The sequence below is a fragment of the Ictalurus furcatus genome, chromosome 18 (assembly GCF_023375685.1).
Source record: "Ictalurus furcatus strain D&B chromosome 18, Billie_1.0, whole genome shotgun sequence".
Lineage (NCBI taxonomy): Eukaryota > Metazoa > Chordata > Actinopteri > Siluriformes > Ictaluridae > Ictalurus > Ictalurus furcatus.
This window is the reverse complement of record NC_071272.1, coordinates 7669608-7688201: the sequence shown is the minus strand read 5'-3', so window position 1 is coordinate 7688201 and position 18594 is coordinate 7669608. Positions and strand designations below refer to the sequence as shown.

The window sequence follows — 18594 nt, the reverse complement described above, 5'->3', positions numbered from 1 at the left end:
AAATGTAGTTGATCAAATACAAGTTTGTTGTCTGAAATTTGTTTATTTATATAGTTGTTTTTTTTTTTTTTATATGTGTCATGTAAGTCTGTCTCACACTAAACATTTTGTGTAAATTTCTTCCTCAAATCATATCCATTTCTTCAGTGATGTGGAAAACGTCATCATCTAGTACTCTTATGGGGCGGTCATCTTGAAATCTTGGACAACTGCCATCTTCTTCATCACTTTTTGTCTCTGCCCTTCTAGGCCTCGCCTCCCAAAGTTTGAAAGCAGAACTGTAGCAGAAAGCTGAATGCATAAACATATGTATGTATACGGTAACTTACAAATATATTTCACCATAAAATGTAGCCTGAACCGAGCATCTGAAGATTTTAGCATATACGTTTAAATTCTGTGAGGTAAACAAGTTTATAAAATATTAATAAAAGCCTGTATTTACAAGTTGAAGTTTAAAAAGGAACTATATTATAGTCTGTGTAGCCTTCCTCTACTTTGCTTCATGGTACCATGATACCAAATAGCGCTCGGTTCTGGTTATCCAAGATGGCCGCCGCCACCCGCATAACACTTCAGCAATCAGCTACTGTACATGGTTTTACAAGTTTTATTTCATGATTATATGAGGACAGGAAGTTCCAATGTGTCCTAAAGCACATCGCTGAAGAACTGGATATGGTTTTGAGGAAGAAACTTACAGAAAAAGATGACAGGATTACAGATTTTGGGTGAGACAGATTTCCATTAGCTCCATTAGCCTCATAACTCGAATGCAAAAATAATAATAAAAAGGACACACCTGGAGACAAAAACACATGATTTTCAAATGCTTAGGAAAGATATTGCACTAGAAATATAAGATCAAATGCCATCGGTAACCCCGGTCCCACTTTATAGTAAAAAAAAAAAAATCACAACAGGGTGTGCAGTTGTAGGAAAATAAACAACATCATACCAAGTTACTGTTACCACTATGAAGTTGATTCTTTTCCAGGTACACCACGTCCTGAAGCATTTTATTCCTCTTTATTTATTTATTTATTTATTTATTTACAATTGACTTTCTTATCCATTTATAGTTTATTATTAGAATGATATTACAAGTATGAAGTTCTTTAATATGAACCTGCACCACTGCTCAGCTTGACTAATCAGAACGTACAGTAGAATTCAGCAGCGCTGTGGCCTGAAGGTAATTAAAGTGGGACTGCAGGATCTCACTGTTGTTGCAGATGCATTCAACGAGCCTTTAAATCATTACAAACAGCATTAGATCTTTTATTTCCTACTGTATAAAACAATAATGCATCTGGTATGTTCAGGTATTATTTAACGAACATCTGACATGCTTCAGACGTACGAAACTACACGGCCTGGTTTCCTCCACGCAGGAAAAACAAACAAACCTAAATGGTTCAGTTTAGTTTAATTTAGTTTCATGGCTAGTTCGAAACGGCTGGTTTAATCCGAGTGGAGGAAACCGTTGCGTGTCACAGGAAGACGGATGGACAGGATGAAGGGATGATAAAGAGGAGGAGGAGCGTGAGAAGCAGCACTTACAGAGAGCTTAGGCTATGCAGTGAGAGTACCTGAAGGAGAAGGCTGTCCCTTCACCACGCCGTTCTTCGTTCGCTCCTCAAAGTTCATCACTTCTTTATAGATCAGCTCTGGCAGAGAAAGAGAGAGGGAGAGAGAGAGGGAGAGGGGACAGAGGGGAAAATATGATTTAACCACCACGTCCACTTTGTTTCAAATAATTTTATACATTATAAAAAATGTATACAAAAAAATACACATCGGTCATGTATTATTCTTATTCTTTCACGCAGGCTCAGTGGGTGTTGATGGGAAGATCTGTTCTATAATGCTTTACAGTGCGATTAAAAAGGTCAGAGGTTCAATCCCAGACATCTTGACGTGAAATTCCAGCATGATTAACCTTATCTCTGCGGGATTACAGGAGCGGAGCCGAATCTCGAGCGGATTATGGGTTTACCTTTCCACTCTTCGATGGAGTGTTCTCTCTCATCCAGCTGCTTGTCGTAGATCTGAGGAGGAGGCTGAAGACAGAGAGAAAAAACAGAAGGATAAGATGCTGAGGTCATTTTATTTGAAATGAACTTCAGACCTGAATTGTGTTCCTCGGAATAGAAATACCAGTTTCTAAATATGTTTTTAGATGTATTTTGGACAGTACGATTTATCACGTAACAGCACATTTTCGTAAAAACGTCAAAACACGTCTCTTGCTTAACAAGGGGCGGGGCTTAAGTTCAACTTAAGCCAATTGCAAACTTGATTTGATGTGACATTGTCTCTTCTATGCTTCTGTGCACCACTTAGCATAGCATAATGGATTTAATGACATAGTAAAATTGCCAATCTATGTTAGTTAGCTGTCTCGTGAACTTGATGATTTACACAATACATTATGATATTAGCTAACTTGTTAGCAAAAAAAGAAAACCTGGTCATGCTAACTAATGCTAGCACTGGTTTTAATTACACAGTAAAACAGTTTACCCTGCATCACTTTGCTTGCTAGCAAATATAACTAGCTACTGCTAGAGAGGTAATCATAACTTTTGAAAATCTATATAGACAGATGGTTTAAAGTTAGTACAGTGTTATGTTAGACAACCTTTTGCTAGATTGTGGAATTAGACCAGTATTTTATGCTAAGCAGGTGCCTACATAAAGCCTAAGATGTAATTAGATATGGTTTTGGTGATGTCATGTGATCATGTATTGCAACTTTCACATTATTCATTTGTGATCTTCAAGTGACCTTGAGAGCCAAAGCCTAGTGTGATTTAACACACCTTGCTGTAACCCTCACTGATTCAATTCATAAGTTACAATAGAGGTTTTTTTTGTTGTTGTTTTTATCCCTTTTCAGGGTCTTTGTTTTTCAGAGTCTGTAATAAATAGGTTAGCAGGCAGAGAATACAGAATTTTACCACATATAAAAGAAACATTTTGGAGGAACCACTCCTGAATAATGAGTTAGTGCTCCATTTTTAACCATCTAATAATCCACAGCCCCACTCACTTGTTTTCTATTGGCTCACAAGACTGAGGCTTGTGAATTCACCTACAGTAGATAAAGTTGGCACAAAGCGAAGACAACAGCTACGAGAAGCAGGTACGTCTTTCACAACCCATGTCCTTTTCAATGCTGTACATCTTGTTAATTGCAGAGTTTGGGAAATGGGGTCTTTAGTTGACATTTGTTTGTAGTTACTGGTGTTGTTTGATGGTGAATGTTAGTGTTTGCTGGTGAAGGTTTGTTGGAGATGTGCTCATGAATTGCAGTGTTCACTTAACATTTGTTTCTAGTTATTGTTGAAAGTTGGTGTTTGGTGTTGAGTGTTGGTGTTTGGTGGTGAATGGTGAATGATGCTGAAAGGAGGTGTTTGGTGGTGAGTGTTGGTGTTTGGTGGTGAATGGTGAATGTTTGATGCTGAAAGTTGGTGTTTGGTGGTGAGTGTTGGTGTCTGGTGGTGAATGGTGAAGGTTTGATGCTGAAAGTTGGTGTTTGGTGGTGAGTGTTGGTGTCTGGTGGTGAATGGTGAAGGTTTGATGCTGAAAGTTGGTGTTTGATGGTGAGTGTTTGTGTTTGGTGGTGAATGGTGAAGGTTTGATGCTGAAAGGTGGTGTTTGGTGGTGAGTGTTGGTGTTTGGTGGTGAGTAGTGAAGGTTTGATGCTGAAAACTGGTGTTTGGTGGTGAGTGTTGGTGTTTGGTGGTGAGTAGTGAATGTTTGATGCTGAAAGGTGGTGTTTGGTGGTGAATGGTGAATGATACTGAAAGGTGGTGTTTGGTGGTGAGTGTTGGTGTTTGGTGGTGCATGGTGAATGTTTGATGCTGAAAGGTGGTGTTTGGTGGTGAGTGTTGGTGTTTGACCATTAAGGTTTGTTGGAGAGAAATGGTTGTTTTTTTTTTTAGAATTGACAGTAGATTTCAATTGACAGTACATACTAGTGTTTCTTAGAGAATGTTGGTGTTTGATGATGAATAGTGGTGTTTTATGGGGAAGGGTGGTGTTTGATAGAGAAGCTCTATTGGAGACTATTGGTTTCAGTGGAGAATGCTGGTGTTTCTAGAGAATGTTGGTGTGTGTCTAGGTATTGACCAAGTTTGATGACAAATGTTGGGGTTTGTTGATGAAATGTGGCAGTTTGATGACAAATGTTGGTGTTTAGTGGTGAATGTTGTTGTTAGATGATGAATGTTGGTGTTTAATGATGAATTATGGTGAATGTTGGTTTTGGATGGAGAAGGTTTGTTGGAGAGAACTGGTGTTTGTTGAAGAATATTAGTTTCAATTTAATACTAATGTCAGATAATACTAAGGTCAGATTTTGATGATGAATGTTGAAGAAATTCTGGAGTTTGAGGATGAATGTTGGCGTTTTGAAATGTTAGTGAGCGTAGGCGAATCAGAGTAGGAGTCTTAAATCAATGGCATACACAGTAACGGGTGTTTTATGATCTATAAGATAAAAAGTGGAGATAAAAACCCAACTGCAAATCACCTTGAAATATGTCAGTCAGTCTAGTAAGAGTGACCTGGGCTTAACTATGCCTGACATGAATCAACTGACAATCATCTGGGTTTTTTTTATTCATTTCTTTTCTTTTATTTTTTTACAGCTGCTATATGTTCTACATCCATGTTCTCCAAGGCAACCATCCCTTCAGGGACGATGTGAAGAGTATGTAAAGTGGGAGGTACTTAAATTCCCAAAGGGGCAGGATTTTGGCTTAACAAATGAGCTGTTTTACTTAATTCTCTTTGCCTTAAAACTCCACTCTATTTGTTTCAAATGTAGCGTACATTTAAATATCTGTACAAATCTGTTGGAGATGAGAGAGGTTTGTGGGTGCAGAGCGTATTTTTGGACCAAAAATTTTATTTACCATGGATATCTGAAGATCTTTGGCCTTCATCAGTGAAAGTGTGACAGTGGAGAAGGGGAGAGAAGAGTCAAACAGATGAGTTAAATTTTGTTATATTTCTATTAACTGTATGTTCATGTATGTACATTATAATAAATAAGCCGGAGTTCACACGACAAGGTGACCATTCGTTTCCTAGGGCAGTGCAACAGCGACAAGTTACGACACAACGAAACGACAAATCTCTGGCTCTGGTCAATTCAGAGCTGCTCTTCCATCTCCACTTTCCCAGCTTGATTTCAGTAAAGCTCACTTTCACTGTGGCTTGCATTAGATTATCAGACAAAAAAATATTACAGCTACCTTTCCATTTGCAATTAAAGCGAAACTTAACCTTGGAGTCTAGCAATCTGGATTTGTGGATAAAGTAACACTTATGCTTATGGGCAAGTTTTCTTTCTTAAAATACAGCTAGATATTTTTTTTTTTGTGCTGCTGCAATGTGTATCAGTAGGCGAGTTTATGTAAAATCATCCCACTCTGTTCTGTCTTGCAGCCATCGGGTCAAATAACCGAGCTACGCATGACTCCAGGTTTACTGATCGATAATACTGAGTGGATCTGATACTCACCGCCTCCACCTCAGACGGATCGTACCAAACGTTGATGTAGGGGTGCTGCAGGGCCTCGTCCACTGATATCCGCTTGGCGGGATCGATGATCAGCATTTTAGACAGCAGATCTCTGGCCTGACTCGCTGCAGAGACACAGAGGCAGATGTTAGAGTACACACACATATCTATCTATCTTGCTGTGCTGTCTATTTAGGGAATTTTCCTTTTAGACTAACATATTGATTTTTTTTTTTTATATATATAGATACTTTTCAGATTATCCAAGCAAATATCTAACCCACTCTTAACCAGGCTTGATGAAAAATCAGGTCTGACATTTTCTGACAATTTTATAGGACGTGGGATGAAAATGAGAGCACAAAGTCATGATATTCTGTACTTTTTAAAATTATTTTATTTTATTTTTGGTTCCAAATGCTTTTCAGCAACAATGGCTACCAGGATGAGGTAATCCAAATCCGATTTTCTGCCTTAATGTAACGCAAATCTGATTTTTTTTTTTCAGGACTGTGTGGACACACAACTCTGATCTTTTCAAATCATACTTTCATATGTGGTCCTAGATTGGATACATATCTTTCATATGTGGCCATGCCGCGTGAACGAGAATGGTTAGATCGAAATTCATGCGGTAAAACAACGGAGGACGGCAACCCCAGATAGCATCCGGATGTGGGCCACTTCAGACAGTGATGCGGCACTGCTGGCCTTCTTTTGACCCGGACAAAATGGATATGAGCTTGAAGTGACCCGCATGTAAAATAGCAAATATTGCCCAAATATCCCAAATCACATGTGGGCCTTTTTAGGCAAAGATGCAATGTGTAATCTGGATGTGGCCCATGTGGTAAATAGTGATTATGGCCCAAATATCACAAAACCAATGTGGGCCACCTTTGGCACAAATGTTGTACATGGGGCATTGCTATGGCTTGCTTGTGGCCCAAATCTGGCAAACAGGAGCGGACTGCCCAAGTGCCATCATTCCACACGATATGTGGGCCGGATGAAAGTTTCAGGTGTAAGCCGGATCTGGCCCACATCAGTTTTGCTATCTGGGACAGCAGCGTCAGTGACTATATTCAGTGGAAGGATGGGGGTATTTGTTATTTACTTGATATTTGGGGAATCAATTCGAGCAGAACTGGAAGGAACCTATTGAAACTTCAGTAGTGTTTAAAAAGACCGCCCAAGATTTTGGACACAAAATCGGAAACCAGAATGCAAAATAAATAAATTTTCCTTGCTGTGATTGGGTGAGTTGAATCATTTTCGTTGTGTGGAATCGATTCCAAAGCTTTGGGCTTGACACTTAGTTTTCGATTCCTAGAAACAGTAAATCGACTCTTTTTATTGCACTCCAAGCACATTCGATGTGAACCGAAAGCAGGATGGCGAATTCGTGGTTTTACACACGAAATGTATTTTAAAAAACAGTATATTGTGTATATGTTAAAAAAATTTAACAATGGAGTGTTTACTTATTAAATAATTGAGTCAAATAGCTGCCATGAAGTGACAGTATGATCAGGCTAATTTCTGATGGAATAGATACAATATTTTCAGTATTAAGTAGTGTGCCTTCCCATAACAAATGGGCATATTACAATTAGGCTAATTTGAAAAAAATTTATATATACTGTATGTCTCGGTACCTGATAGATGCAATATAAATATATTCACAAACAGGAAAAAAATGAGTAGGTGTTTAACTACAGTATTTTAATGTGTTAGAAAAGTAATTAGTGTTAGGGGTCTTTCATTATACAAGTGTTCATAGAAATGAGAGATTTACACCCACAGACTGTAAACAAAGCAGACCGAACAGAGAAAATAAACTGTCGGCCTGACGGTCACACAGATGTACCTTTGAGTTTGTTGTGCTCAGAGTCTGCAGGAAACAGGCAGTCAGGGAACAGCTTGGGGAAAGTGAGGCCGGCGTATTTAGGTCGGTTCTCCACGTAGTTCCTCACTGTGGGCTGGAGCTTCTTCATGAACTCTGGTGATGGCGTGCCGAGCTGCTCGATCACCTTATTCCACTGATCAATATCTGGGCAGCACCACAGTTAGGGAAAAAATGGCAAATAAAAAAAGCCCCAAACATCAACCCTTTACAAGCAGGACTAATCGTGTATGTCACGAGTCGTGGTTGAGCCAGAAGCAGGTGCAGATAATGACTTTTATTGAAGCAAACGTACTAAGAAACAAAGACACTAAGACAATTTGACAAAACACTGTGGCATGAAACAAAACACTGAGACATAAACATCATGAGTCCAAGACAACTTAACATAATACTGTGGCAAAACTAAACAAACTAACAAGATCAAGAAACATGGAACACAGCGGTCTAAGACAACGAAAGACAAGCACATAGTGCAGACCAGGACTATATATATATATATATATATATATATATATATATATATATATATATATATATATATATATATATATATATATATACACACACACACACACACACACACACACACACACACACACGCTCATTAACCAAAACGTGAATCAGGTACAGGTGGTCATGTGACAACTAGAGCATTGCAGTGGCTGATGGGAAGTGGAGTCCAGAGTTTCTTGATACGTGACAGAACCCTCCCCCAAGGGCGCTACTCCCGGAGCGCCCAAAATTATACGTCCTCCATCGGGTGGTCCTGGCCCCCTGGAAAACATGTCCCCAGCAAAACCAGGAGGCCGGGCGGCTTCCACAGGGAGGCTGAGATACTTCCTCAGCTGAACATGAAAGCGGGGCGACGTCCTCGGCAGAGCATGAAAATGGGGCGACGTCCTCGGCAGAGCATGAAAGCAGGACGACGTCCTCCACGGGACAGGAGAGGGGAGCGATGTTCTCCATGAGACTCAAAGGGGGAGCGAGGTTCTCCGCGAGGCCAGGAAGAGGAGCGAGGTTCTCCGCGAGGCCAGGAAGAGGAGCGAGGTTCTCCGCGAGGCCCGAGGGAGGAACGATGCTCTCCGCGGAGCATGAGGGGGGAACGATGTCCTCCGTGGAGCAGGAAGGGGGAGCGACATACTGAGAGAAGCAAAGAAAAGGAGCGACATCTTTAGCGGAACATGGAGGCAGAGTGACATCCTCAGTGAAGCAGGATGGCAGAGAGACGACCTCAGCCGAGCAGGAAGGCCGAGCGACGACCTCAGCCGAGCAGGAAGGCCGAGCGACGACCTCAGCCGAGCAGGAAGGCCGAGCGACGACCTCAGCCGAGCAGGAAGGCCGAGCGACGACCTCAGCCGAGCAGGAAGGCCGAGCGACGACCACAGCCGAGCAGGAAGGCCGAGCGACGACCTCAGCCGAGCAGGAAGGCCGAGCGACGACCTCAGCCGAGCAGGAAGGCCGAGCGACGACCTCAGCCGAGCAGGAAGGCCGAGCGACGACCTCAGCCGAGCAGGAAGGCAGAGCGACGACCTCAGCCGAGCAGGAAGGCAGAGCGACGTCCTCAGCTGAACAGGGAGGCTGAGCGACGTCCTCGGTGGGGCATGATGGCTGAGCGAGATCCATAATAGGGGAGGGAGGGTGGGAGTTGGTCTCAGCCCCGACCAAAAATTCCCCCTCCCGTCAGCGTGTCCTGGCATAATCCATTACGAATGCCGGGTGTGGCCTGGTGCATGGTCTGTCCAGCTGCGGCAGGCCTAGCATGCAGTTATTCTGCGCGAGCAGTTCATCTGTCCTTCTTCCCTGCTCCAGCTGTCCTAAATACCACTCCACATATGCTTCAAACCAGGCATCCATCGTGGGGATCTGCTGCTTCTGATAGTTGGTCTTTCGTTCTGTCACGAGTCGTGGTTGAGCCAGAAGCAGGTGCAGATAATGACTTTTATTGAAACAAACGTACTAAGAAACAAAGACACTAAGACAATTTGACAAAACACTGTGGCATGAAACAAAACACTGAGACATAAACAACATGAGTCCAAGACAACTTAACATAATACTGTGGCAAACGTAACATAAACTAACAAGATCAAGAAACATGGAACACAGCGGTCTAAGACAACAAAAGACAAGCACATAGTGCAGACCAGGACTATATATACACGAGTGCTCATTAACCAAAACGTGAATCAGGTGCAGGTGGTCATGTGACAACTAGAGCAGTGCAGTGGCTGATGGGAAGTGGAGTCCAGAGTTTCTTGATACGTGACAGTGTAGACTAATAGCTTTCGTTGATGCGAGTTCTTCTCTTCGTTATTCTATACAATAATGAGCTGTTGCATCTTAAACGTATAGCATAAATTGACAAACCCAACAGATATAGAAACATTTAATTCATGCAATCATTTTCCTTCCACTTTTCCTGATGAGGTTTGCAGTGCCAACAGGTAAACCACAGATTCCAGGGCCTCATGAGGTAATGCCCAGACGTTCCCAATCCCAATCCGGGGTCTCCGTCCAGTAGGACATGTATGATGCAGCTCTCCTGGACCCGAACATGGGGCATACTCAATTCAATTCTCCTCTCTATTCAGAGTAGCAACAGCTCTACTTTTACTTTTCATTTCTGCCACCTGGATTCATGACCTTATTCTTTCTGTGACTACACATAGCTTATTACACAAAGGTGAGGATAGGGACTGCGAAATAGAGAACTTGATGGAAAATCATAAAAAACCAAAAGCAGGAGTGGAGACAAGAAACAGCTTTGCTGGAGTTTGGGACCCACCTTAAATCTTTCAACTTAAAGTAGTTATCCAAGTAATGAGCTGCATGGTCATAGCTCTTCTCCAAATCTACAAAATACATGTAGACTGGATTACCATACTCACACGACCCTTTATAACGCTGTGCACAAGTAACTAGCTCATCCACTGTTCCATGCCCTGGGTGAAACTCTCATAGTTCCTGAATTCTAGGTTAAAAACATTTTTTTTTTAAATGGGTAATTTGCAAGTCCAAAGGCACTGCTCCAGATCTCCATGCAACACTGAAGAGGTGTGTCAAGTGCACAACCCCAACCTTGTCCAGCATCCAGCTGTTCCACTATGAAGGTTTCTAACTGGCATAGTAACCTCAGCCACAGAGATGGACTGCAAAATGCCAGAGATTTCTTGCACTGCCTCCTGAAGGGACAGCATGTCCATTGGGTTGCGGAGCTCCTCAAATGTGTCGCTTAACAATATTCCCAGTAGCGGTCAAGACTCCCTCACACTTGCTCAGCAGAGCTTGTGCATGGATTCATCTCTCCCTCCTGACTGAATATTTTTCTGACCATCTCAAGGGATCCACTATCTTGTGCTTCTGCAACTGCTTTTACTGCAGCCCTTCTGGCCCCCATATACCTCTCACACAAATCCGGAGTATCCTGCATGAGCATTACTCAACATTATTCAATTTGATTGCTTACCTACATTTACAGTTACCACTATGGCAGACACCAGCAGCCTTCTGGTCAGAGCTTCTTGCAGCTGCCTTTGCATTGTAAGGGTCTAGACTATCTATGACTGTCCAACATACGCCTGCCTTCTGACTGCCATTGCATCTGACCCCCTTCTTTAATCTTGTAGGTGGAGTGCCCACAAAATGGCTGCCTATGTCCATTTTGGCTTGTGCATGACCAAGTAATGTGGGTGGCCCTTACGCCAGGCCTCTGTCTGTGGACACTACCCCCTGGCCTGGCTCCAGAGGTGGGTCTGGGTAACCCTAATCTGGGCAGGGTACACCTAGTTTTTTTTGTACTTTTTATTGAGGTCATTAGGATTGCTCTTGCTACCTGACCTCTCCCCTCTGATCTATGTCAGCTCCTGGGGACATAGCCCTGAGGTTCATTGAAGTACACAAGCCCCTCTATCGACAAAAGGGTTTTAAGATGAATAACTATAAAATACGATGAGGCTTTACGGTGTATTAAGGATTATGTTTAAACGACCTAAAAACCTTCTAGCATTGCCCAACAACATATTGCATACCACTGCTCCCTGTAAATGCAAGGCTTGTGCTTTATACATCCTCAAATAGTGAATAAAAACCTTCACTCTGACTGAATTCCAGACACCCCATGAACATCTTTCCAGGACCTTGTGGTCACCGGGTCTGGGTTTCTTGGGCACGAATTCAAAATTTGCATATAAACCGGTAGATGAATGTCCCAGTACGGATGCTGTAGCCGTGGTAGATGCCATGCAGGCATAAACTGGGCCAAATGAAGCGTTCTGTAAGATTCATCCTGGGCTTCATCTGCATTGCTAATTTCTTTGGCTCTTTAAGAGAGACCTTTTGTAGAGTTTCAGCTCTGACAGTTATTCAGAATCCTTCAGGACTTTCAATTTGGTGCAGAGAGAGAGGGGGGGGGGGGGAGATACAGAGCAAGAGAAGGAGAGGTAAAAAAAAAAACAGAAAGAGGCAGGGAGAGACGGAGAGAGAAGGACATGGGGGGTGGGGGTGTGGGGGGGGGGTGGGGGGGGGGTGGGGGGGGGGTTTGTGAGAGAGAAAGAGATTAAGGGAGAAATCCTCCACCTGACATTGCTGCTGTTAAATGGCGGATTTTTGGCGAGGTGTGACAAACATGTCTGCTTAAAGGAAACACAAAGAGGTGTATGTGTGTGTGTGTGTGTGTGTGTGTGTGTGGATGCCTAGCAACAGAAGGCCAGAATATACGTTGCTAAGAAGAAGAGAGGCTGCAGGGAGCTCAGTTCTCCTTGGGGAGTCACATGACTGTTTTTTGTCTTGGTTTCCCATGATCCCACAGATGACACGGGCATCCGAGAACACATTACCTCATCCTGCCGGAATGCTCTCTCTCTCTCTCTCTCTCTCTCTCTCTCTCTCTCGTGCTCTCACTCTCCCTCTTTCCATCACAGTCTGGTAAAGACACCACACACATCGCATGAAAGCAGAAAGACGTCATCGCATAGCCTCTGTGATTAAATACTCACAGAATTGAGTAATTTTTATTTCTATGAATCCTGCTTGTGTTTGTGTCACACAAGGTCACATGATCATCCACATATTTCTATCTATATTTATCTAGGGCTTTGAGACACCAAGCCGTCTCTGGGCTACTGCCTGACGTGAAAATGGAAGCTACGCTAGTTTGGCTATGCTACTTGGTAGCTATGCTAGTGTGGCTACATCTTAAACCATGATCTAGTCCTAAACAATTTTTACTTATACAATATAGCAGTTCAATTCTCGATTCTGATTGGTCAGAAGATGTTGATTTAAACTTGCTGTTTGTTAAATGATGTAGCCAGTGCTACAAGTTAGGGTTGCTGTCCTGTTTGTTAGCTAAACATAAACCGCTAGATAGATAGCTAGAGTCACTGAAATAATAAGATAAGGATTTCTCATTAGCTATATTGATAGTTAGCTGCTATTATAATTTTTTTTAATAAGTAAAAATTTGGTAACCATTTAAAAATAGTCAGATAGCTTGTTATTAAAATATCTAGGTAGTGTTAAAACAAAGTTCTGTCATAAACGTTAGTTATTTATAAAACGAGTAGCTAGCATAAATAGCTAGCATCAGTATACTGATAGTTAGCGCCTATCTCTCTGTAAAGGAAGGTATTACGATGAGTCATAGAAGTTGGTTAGCTAAATATACGCAGATAGCTATGTTTTATAGCATTGAAAAATTAGAATAAAGGTCAGTTATTAGAGTTGCTATATAGTAATGCCAAATCGTTCACGATTTACCCAATTGTTCATTAAATCTAGCAAGTTTTAGCCAGGAGTCCGTCACAAAGGTAGCTAAACATTACCTACATAAGCTAAGTAGACAGTTATTGATATCGGTGTGAGTGCGTCTGAAGGATACGATCAGTGCCGGGGAACAGCACACTCCCTCTTATCAACTCTCCAAAGATACAGCCTACAGACCACATGTCCACTATAGTGCGCACACACACACACACACACACAAAGACACACAAAGATACATGATTGACTTGCATGTACGTCAGACAGTCTCACAAATGACGAACTGATCGGAAATGGCGCCTTCTGACTGAAAGTGACTCACTACCACACACTACTGCTAATCACACACCTCCTCTGCCGACTGGGATAAATAGCGCTTAAACCGCGTTCACACTACAAAGTGAAAAGACGATCATGTCATTTTGAGGTAGACAAACTAAACAAAATACAGCCAAAAGTACACACACACACAGACAGATATGACCCTCAGAACATGCAGATGCTGTAAATCATAAATATTCCTCAAGAAAAGAAAGGGATGAGCATGATGAGAGATGTTCAGAAGTGTTTGTTTGTGTTTGAGACCACACACACTCAATTCATCCTGCGTTACATCGTATTGCCTCTACAATTACCTAATCACGCAGGACCATAATTAACACATACCAGCCAACAGAAGGCTAGGCTACACGAGTAGAAATAACACAACAGTAGAAATAGTAAGCAAGAGAGCGGTCTGGATTGAATACACTACTAAGACAATTGTTTTTAATCATTAAAGGTGCAGTCAGTAATTTATCACCGTGGACAATTTATTTTTTATTTTGGCAATATTTGCGGGAAAACATGACGCCAACTAAAACAAAGAATTAGTGAACATAAGAGTTCTATTAGAAGAAAGGATGTTCATCATCCTTTGGATCATGATGTTTTCTCCTTATACTTCTGTAGTATTCGAAGTGAACGCTCCACAGAGAGGGGACGATATAGGAATGCTGTTACATGCTGAGACGCGAGTTATTTCGGATTGCTAGTCTTCAGACTTTATCACCTATAGGCATGAACCATGAAGCATTGTTTAATGTGAGGCTTTAAAGTTATGTTTATTGGTCTATATAATCTGTACATTTTTGATGTAACCCTTTTTATATGATGATGTGGTTACAATGATGTATTGCATCAGTGATTGTGATTGGTCATGTGTTTGGTTTTAAATGAGATTGTGTTGTATATGCCTGACGAAGGTCATGGGAACGAAACGTTGTGAATAAAGCTAGTTTGATACGTGTGCTGATACTGATAGTGTTCGGGATTTTTTTCGTTTTTGGTAATATTTGTAAAAAATTCTTGCCATGTTCAGGCAGAATAGCTACTCGGAGGAGAAACTCGGTTCTACCGAACGGCACGACGTGGACTGCCAGCGTCCAACCGATCACAACAAAGTGCCGTCAATCATATTGTCAGTCAGTACATTTACATGGACAACAATAATCCGATATTAACCTGATTAAGATGATACTCTGATTAAGCATGTAATCAGATTAGCATGTAAACAGCGATTATTGATGACCTTAATCCGACTGAAGTCATACACAAAGTAAACACAAATCGAATTAAGACTTGTGGAGTACTCCTGTTTTAGTCGCAATATTGACGTGCGTTATAGACGTCGTGTGGGAGTTTTCACTGCGTTTTGCAACAGGACACATACACACACGGCAGTGCTCAACCGTTTGATGGCAAAGGAGAGCATGGCTGCATCCGACACCGCGTACTTACCTACTAAATAGTAGGCATAATACATGTATTTCAGCTACTATATAGTAGGTAAGTACGTGGTTTGGGACGCAGCCCACGGCTTCAAGCAGTCAACTATTTGCACAGATAGCATGACAAATAACTGCACTTGAAGCTTTCGTATAATTAAAAATGAAACACCCAAAACTGTATGCGATACCATAACGAAGACCAACTGTACGTTAATACTTGAAATTCTGGAGGGACGTCGAACGGCATGGCGGGGGACGTTATGATGTGTGCGGTTAATCGATCTACATTCTATAACATGTACAACGGGAACATGAAAGGAATATTCTAAAAGTGACTCATGTAAACACCTTAATCATTATATTCTCTTATTCAGAATAAGGTCAATAATTAGATTACTGCTGTCCATGTAAACGCAGTCAGTGAAATGTGGGCAGTGAGTATTATGGCGTTGTTGTGGGGGACGGGGACGGGACAGGGGGACTGACGTGACGTGTGTGTGTGTGTGTGTGTGTGTGGTCTGCACAAAATTTGTTTAAAAAATTGCTGAGTGTACCTTTTTAATATACAGGTAGAAAAATACAGGAATCTAAAACTAAAATGATTGTTTGTTTGAGAAATTGAGATATGAACTGAAAATCATTGTGAATGTCCAGTTCACATGCTCCTCGTTTCCTACTTTTTTTGTAGCTGTAACATCATGTAAACACACTTTTTAAATCGTGTTTTAATGAAGATCGATTGATATCGACTCGGATAGTATGCTCTTCTGCATGTTCTGCGGTATCGTTTCTACTCCATTTCAGTCATTTTTTTATTACCAAAGAATGATGGAAGCGTGTTAGAGAAATATGATTTGACAAAACTGTTTGTCTTTGCTAGCTGATAAAAAGAAGAGAACAACAGCCAAAAGCAGTACCGCAGAGAAAGACAGCATTAGACAGTATTAGACTGATTATAGGCTAAATCTACAGCTTCAAATGGACTCTCGGTGGAATAAAGTGGGTCTGGAGTTAATTTAACACTAAATGAATCAATTTGATCGGTTAGCTATGTGTGTAAGTGGTGACGAAGTGTTAGAGGCAGATGTATAAAGATTCTAGTTCACTTTAATAAGAAAGCAGGGAGAAAAAAAAAAAAAAAATTCACTTCTTGCAAAGTTCATACCTTTTTATAGAAGAATGAGCCAAATAAAACCCACCCAGTATTAGCTAACATTAGCTGATCCAAGAACCAACGACTGCCAATAATCACCTGATGTTCCTCCACTAAAACAAAAACAATAGCGTGACCGAGACCTTAGCTAAGCAATTGCACTGTTCTTATAGCTTATGAGTACAGAATCGGCACGTTCACCTATGCTACAATGGCTGGAAAGATGCATTAACCGTTTTAAACGCGTCATTAACGTCACGGTACATGAACACTTGCACGTTAGCTGAGCAATCTGGATTTATGCAAATGAGTACGCATAAAAACATTGTCTAGGCTCAAGGTTTGATTCACTCCTCAGCACAATAAAAGAAATCTGTACTATATGAAAGAATAAATAACAATCATTCCAAAAGATAAACCATAAAAAGCACTTTCGAGTGCTCGGTCGTTATTAACGTTCGCTCGGTAACTTAGCTAGCAAAGATTGAGGAAGCTTCAGATTGTTTAGTTCTCCCAAAAATATGATCCATATGTCTTGATAACGTTTTTGATTTCCATAATAACAAAATTTCTAAGCAGATATATACGTATTTGTCAATTTGGTAGATATGATAAACTGAGATTTTACTAAAGCTGGCTAAATTGAAAGAAAACTAAACAGTTATCACCCTGAAGTTGATTATTTTTCCTATAACTGCACATCCTGAAGTCTTCTATTCCTTATTTTTTGACCAGGTTTATTGTTAGTTCAGCCATTTTTATTAGACCTGGTATTTATCAACTATTTTATTATTACTGAACCTTTTATACCACAGTGGTTTGCCAACAATTACTTTATTAAAGAACAACACATTTATATATTTTTTTTATCTGTTTATAGTTACATGTAATATCGTGAAGTCATTTCCTGGTATGACTTCCGTTATAGCAGCTATAAAGAGTCATTCCGTAACGTTCTCTTGACGTTTATAAGACTTAATAAGCTTGCTGCGTTTCTGAGAAAGCACACTTTTGTCAGAGCTGCTGTTTATGAAAAATGAACGAACACCTTCTGACCAATCAGAATCCAGAATTCGGTGAAAGCAGTACAATTGCTGTTGACTTCATACCTCATGGAAACAAACTTTTCTATGAAATCTCAACGAGCAACACTGGAAATGTACTGACATTTTCATCTAAACCAGCTAACGGCTAACCGTTTCATTATTTGTGTCATTTTTCCGTTTCACAGTATACCTCATAAGAACAATAATAATTTTTGTTTTTGTTTGTAAGGATACAGTCTCGGCCGGGGAAGAGGATTTTGTGGCGTACCATTTCACCCATAATGCAACCGACTGACCAAATATCCACTGCAGGCATAGAAGCAGGAAGTAGACAGAAAACAGGGAGAAATGAAGAGTTAGCATCAGCATGTTAACCATGGGTTAGCATTAGCATTAGCATGTCACCATTAAAAAGAGTTAGAGTGAGATTTCTGAAGAGATTTTTTTTTTAAATCGGCCCGGTGATATAATTAGTGAGCATGGAAAAGTCGGTGGGCTAACGACTATTCCGCTAATTAAAGCCAGCGGTCTAGCTGTGACAGGAAATCTATACATCAACCGCCATTATGCACACATATACAGAGCCAAACACACACACACACACACACACATGCTCAAGGTTTACAAATAAAGAACTAGCACTAGCACTGCTGTGTCCTACCGTTCTCTTTATAGCCCATGCCCAGAATGACCTCCGGAGCTCTGTAGTACCGCGTCACCACATACGGAGTCATCATGAAGCTGGTCCCGGCGGTCCTCGCCAACCCAAAGTCCAGAATCTTCAGCGTGCAGTCCGACTTCACCACGATATTGCTAGGTTTCAAATCCTACAATGCAGTGAAAGGAAGCTAGCTAAAGTTAAAGAGCGAGATACCAGAAGTCTTGCTAGCGCTAGTGCTCAGTCTACCGCTCCTTAAGAAGTTCTTCGATCCAATTCAATTTGATTTGTATCGTGATTTTTAAAAACAGGGGGCTAGGGATGTTTCCACAAAGCAGGTTTTTAGAAGCACTCCTTCTGAGATTTGAATCAAAACAATTTCTGAAACTGCCACAACTTTGTCGTCGGCTGTCTTCGGTCACGAGGGCGCTAAGTTGGCCGTCGCGTCATGCGTCGTAATACCGTTGCTCTCAAGTCTCCACGTCGAACCGCAGACAAAAGCTTCCACCTGGAACTCCTCCTTTACAAAAGCTATAACTCTGAAGAGAAACATTTTTAAAGAGTGTACCGTGATGGACATTGATGGAAAAGCTACTCTTGCAAGCCAGGGCTCCAGCCAATCAGAGCGACACTAACAAATCGTACACGTCTGAGAGCTCCTGTATGCGGAAGAGGGCAGATAGCGCTTTCCTCCGAGTGTGTTACGCCACCCTGTGATGCAGCAGGAGCAGCAGTTTCGAATAGATGTGGTTGTCTCAGACGA

At 41.4% G+C, this 18594-nt stretch overlaps 1 protein-coding gene across 8 annotated transcripts in view; it reads right to left on the bottom strand.

The window, feature by feature from the left end:
* The window catches only part of mapk10 (mitogen-activated protein kinase 10), a 61122-nt gene that overhangs the window by 7165 nt on the left and 35363 nt on the right, over nucleotides 1-18594 (bottom strand). For 4 of the 8 annotated variants that reach the window (XM_053648423.1, XM_053648424.1, XM_053648418.1 and 1 more), the window contains exons 7-13: nucleotides 17835-18000; nucleotides 17408-17479; nucleotides 7407-7589; nucleotides 5537-5661; nucleotides 4926-4949; nucleotides 2000-2063; nucleotides 1593-1670 (exon numbers count right to left, since the gene is read on the bottom strand). In XM_053648423.1, coding sequence (XP_053504398.1) covers nucleotides 1593-1670; nucleotides 2000-2063; nucleotides 4926-4949; nucleotides 5537-5661; nucleotides 7407-7589; nucleotides 17408-17479; nucleotides 17835-18000 — 712 coding nt within the window. Of the gene's footprint in view, nucleotides 1-1563; nucleotides 1671-1999; nucleotides 2064-4925; nucleotides 4950-5536; nucleotides 5662-7406; nucleotides 7590-13323; nucleotides 13396-17407; nucleotides 17480-17834; nucleotides 18001-18594 lie in introns of all 8 variants that reach the window. The other 4 variants (XM_053648420.1, XM_053648426.1, XM_053648421.1 and 1 more) reach the window with 4 other exon arrangements.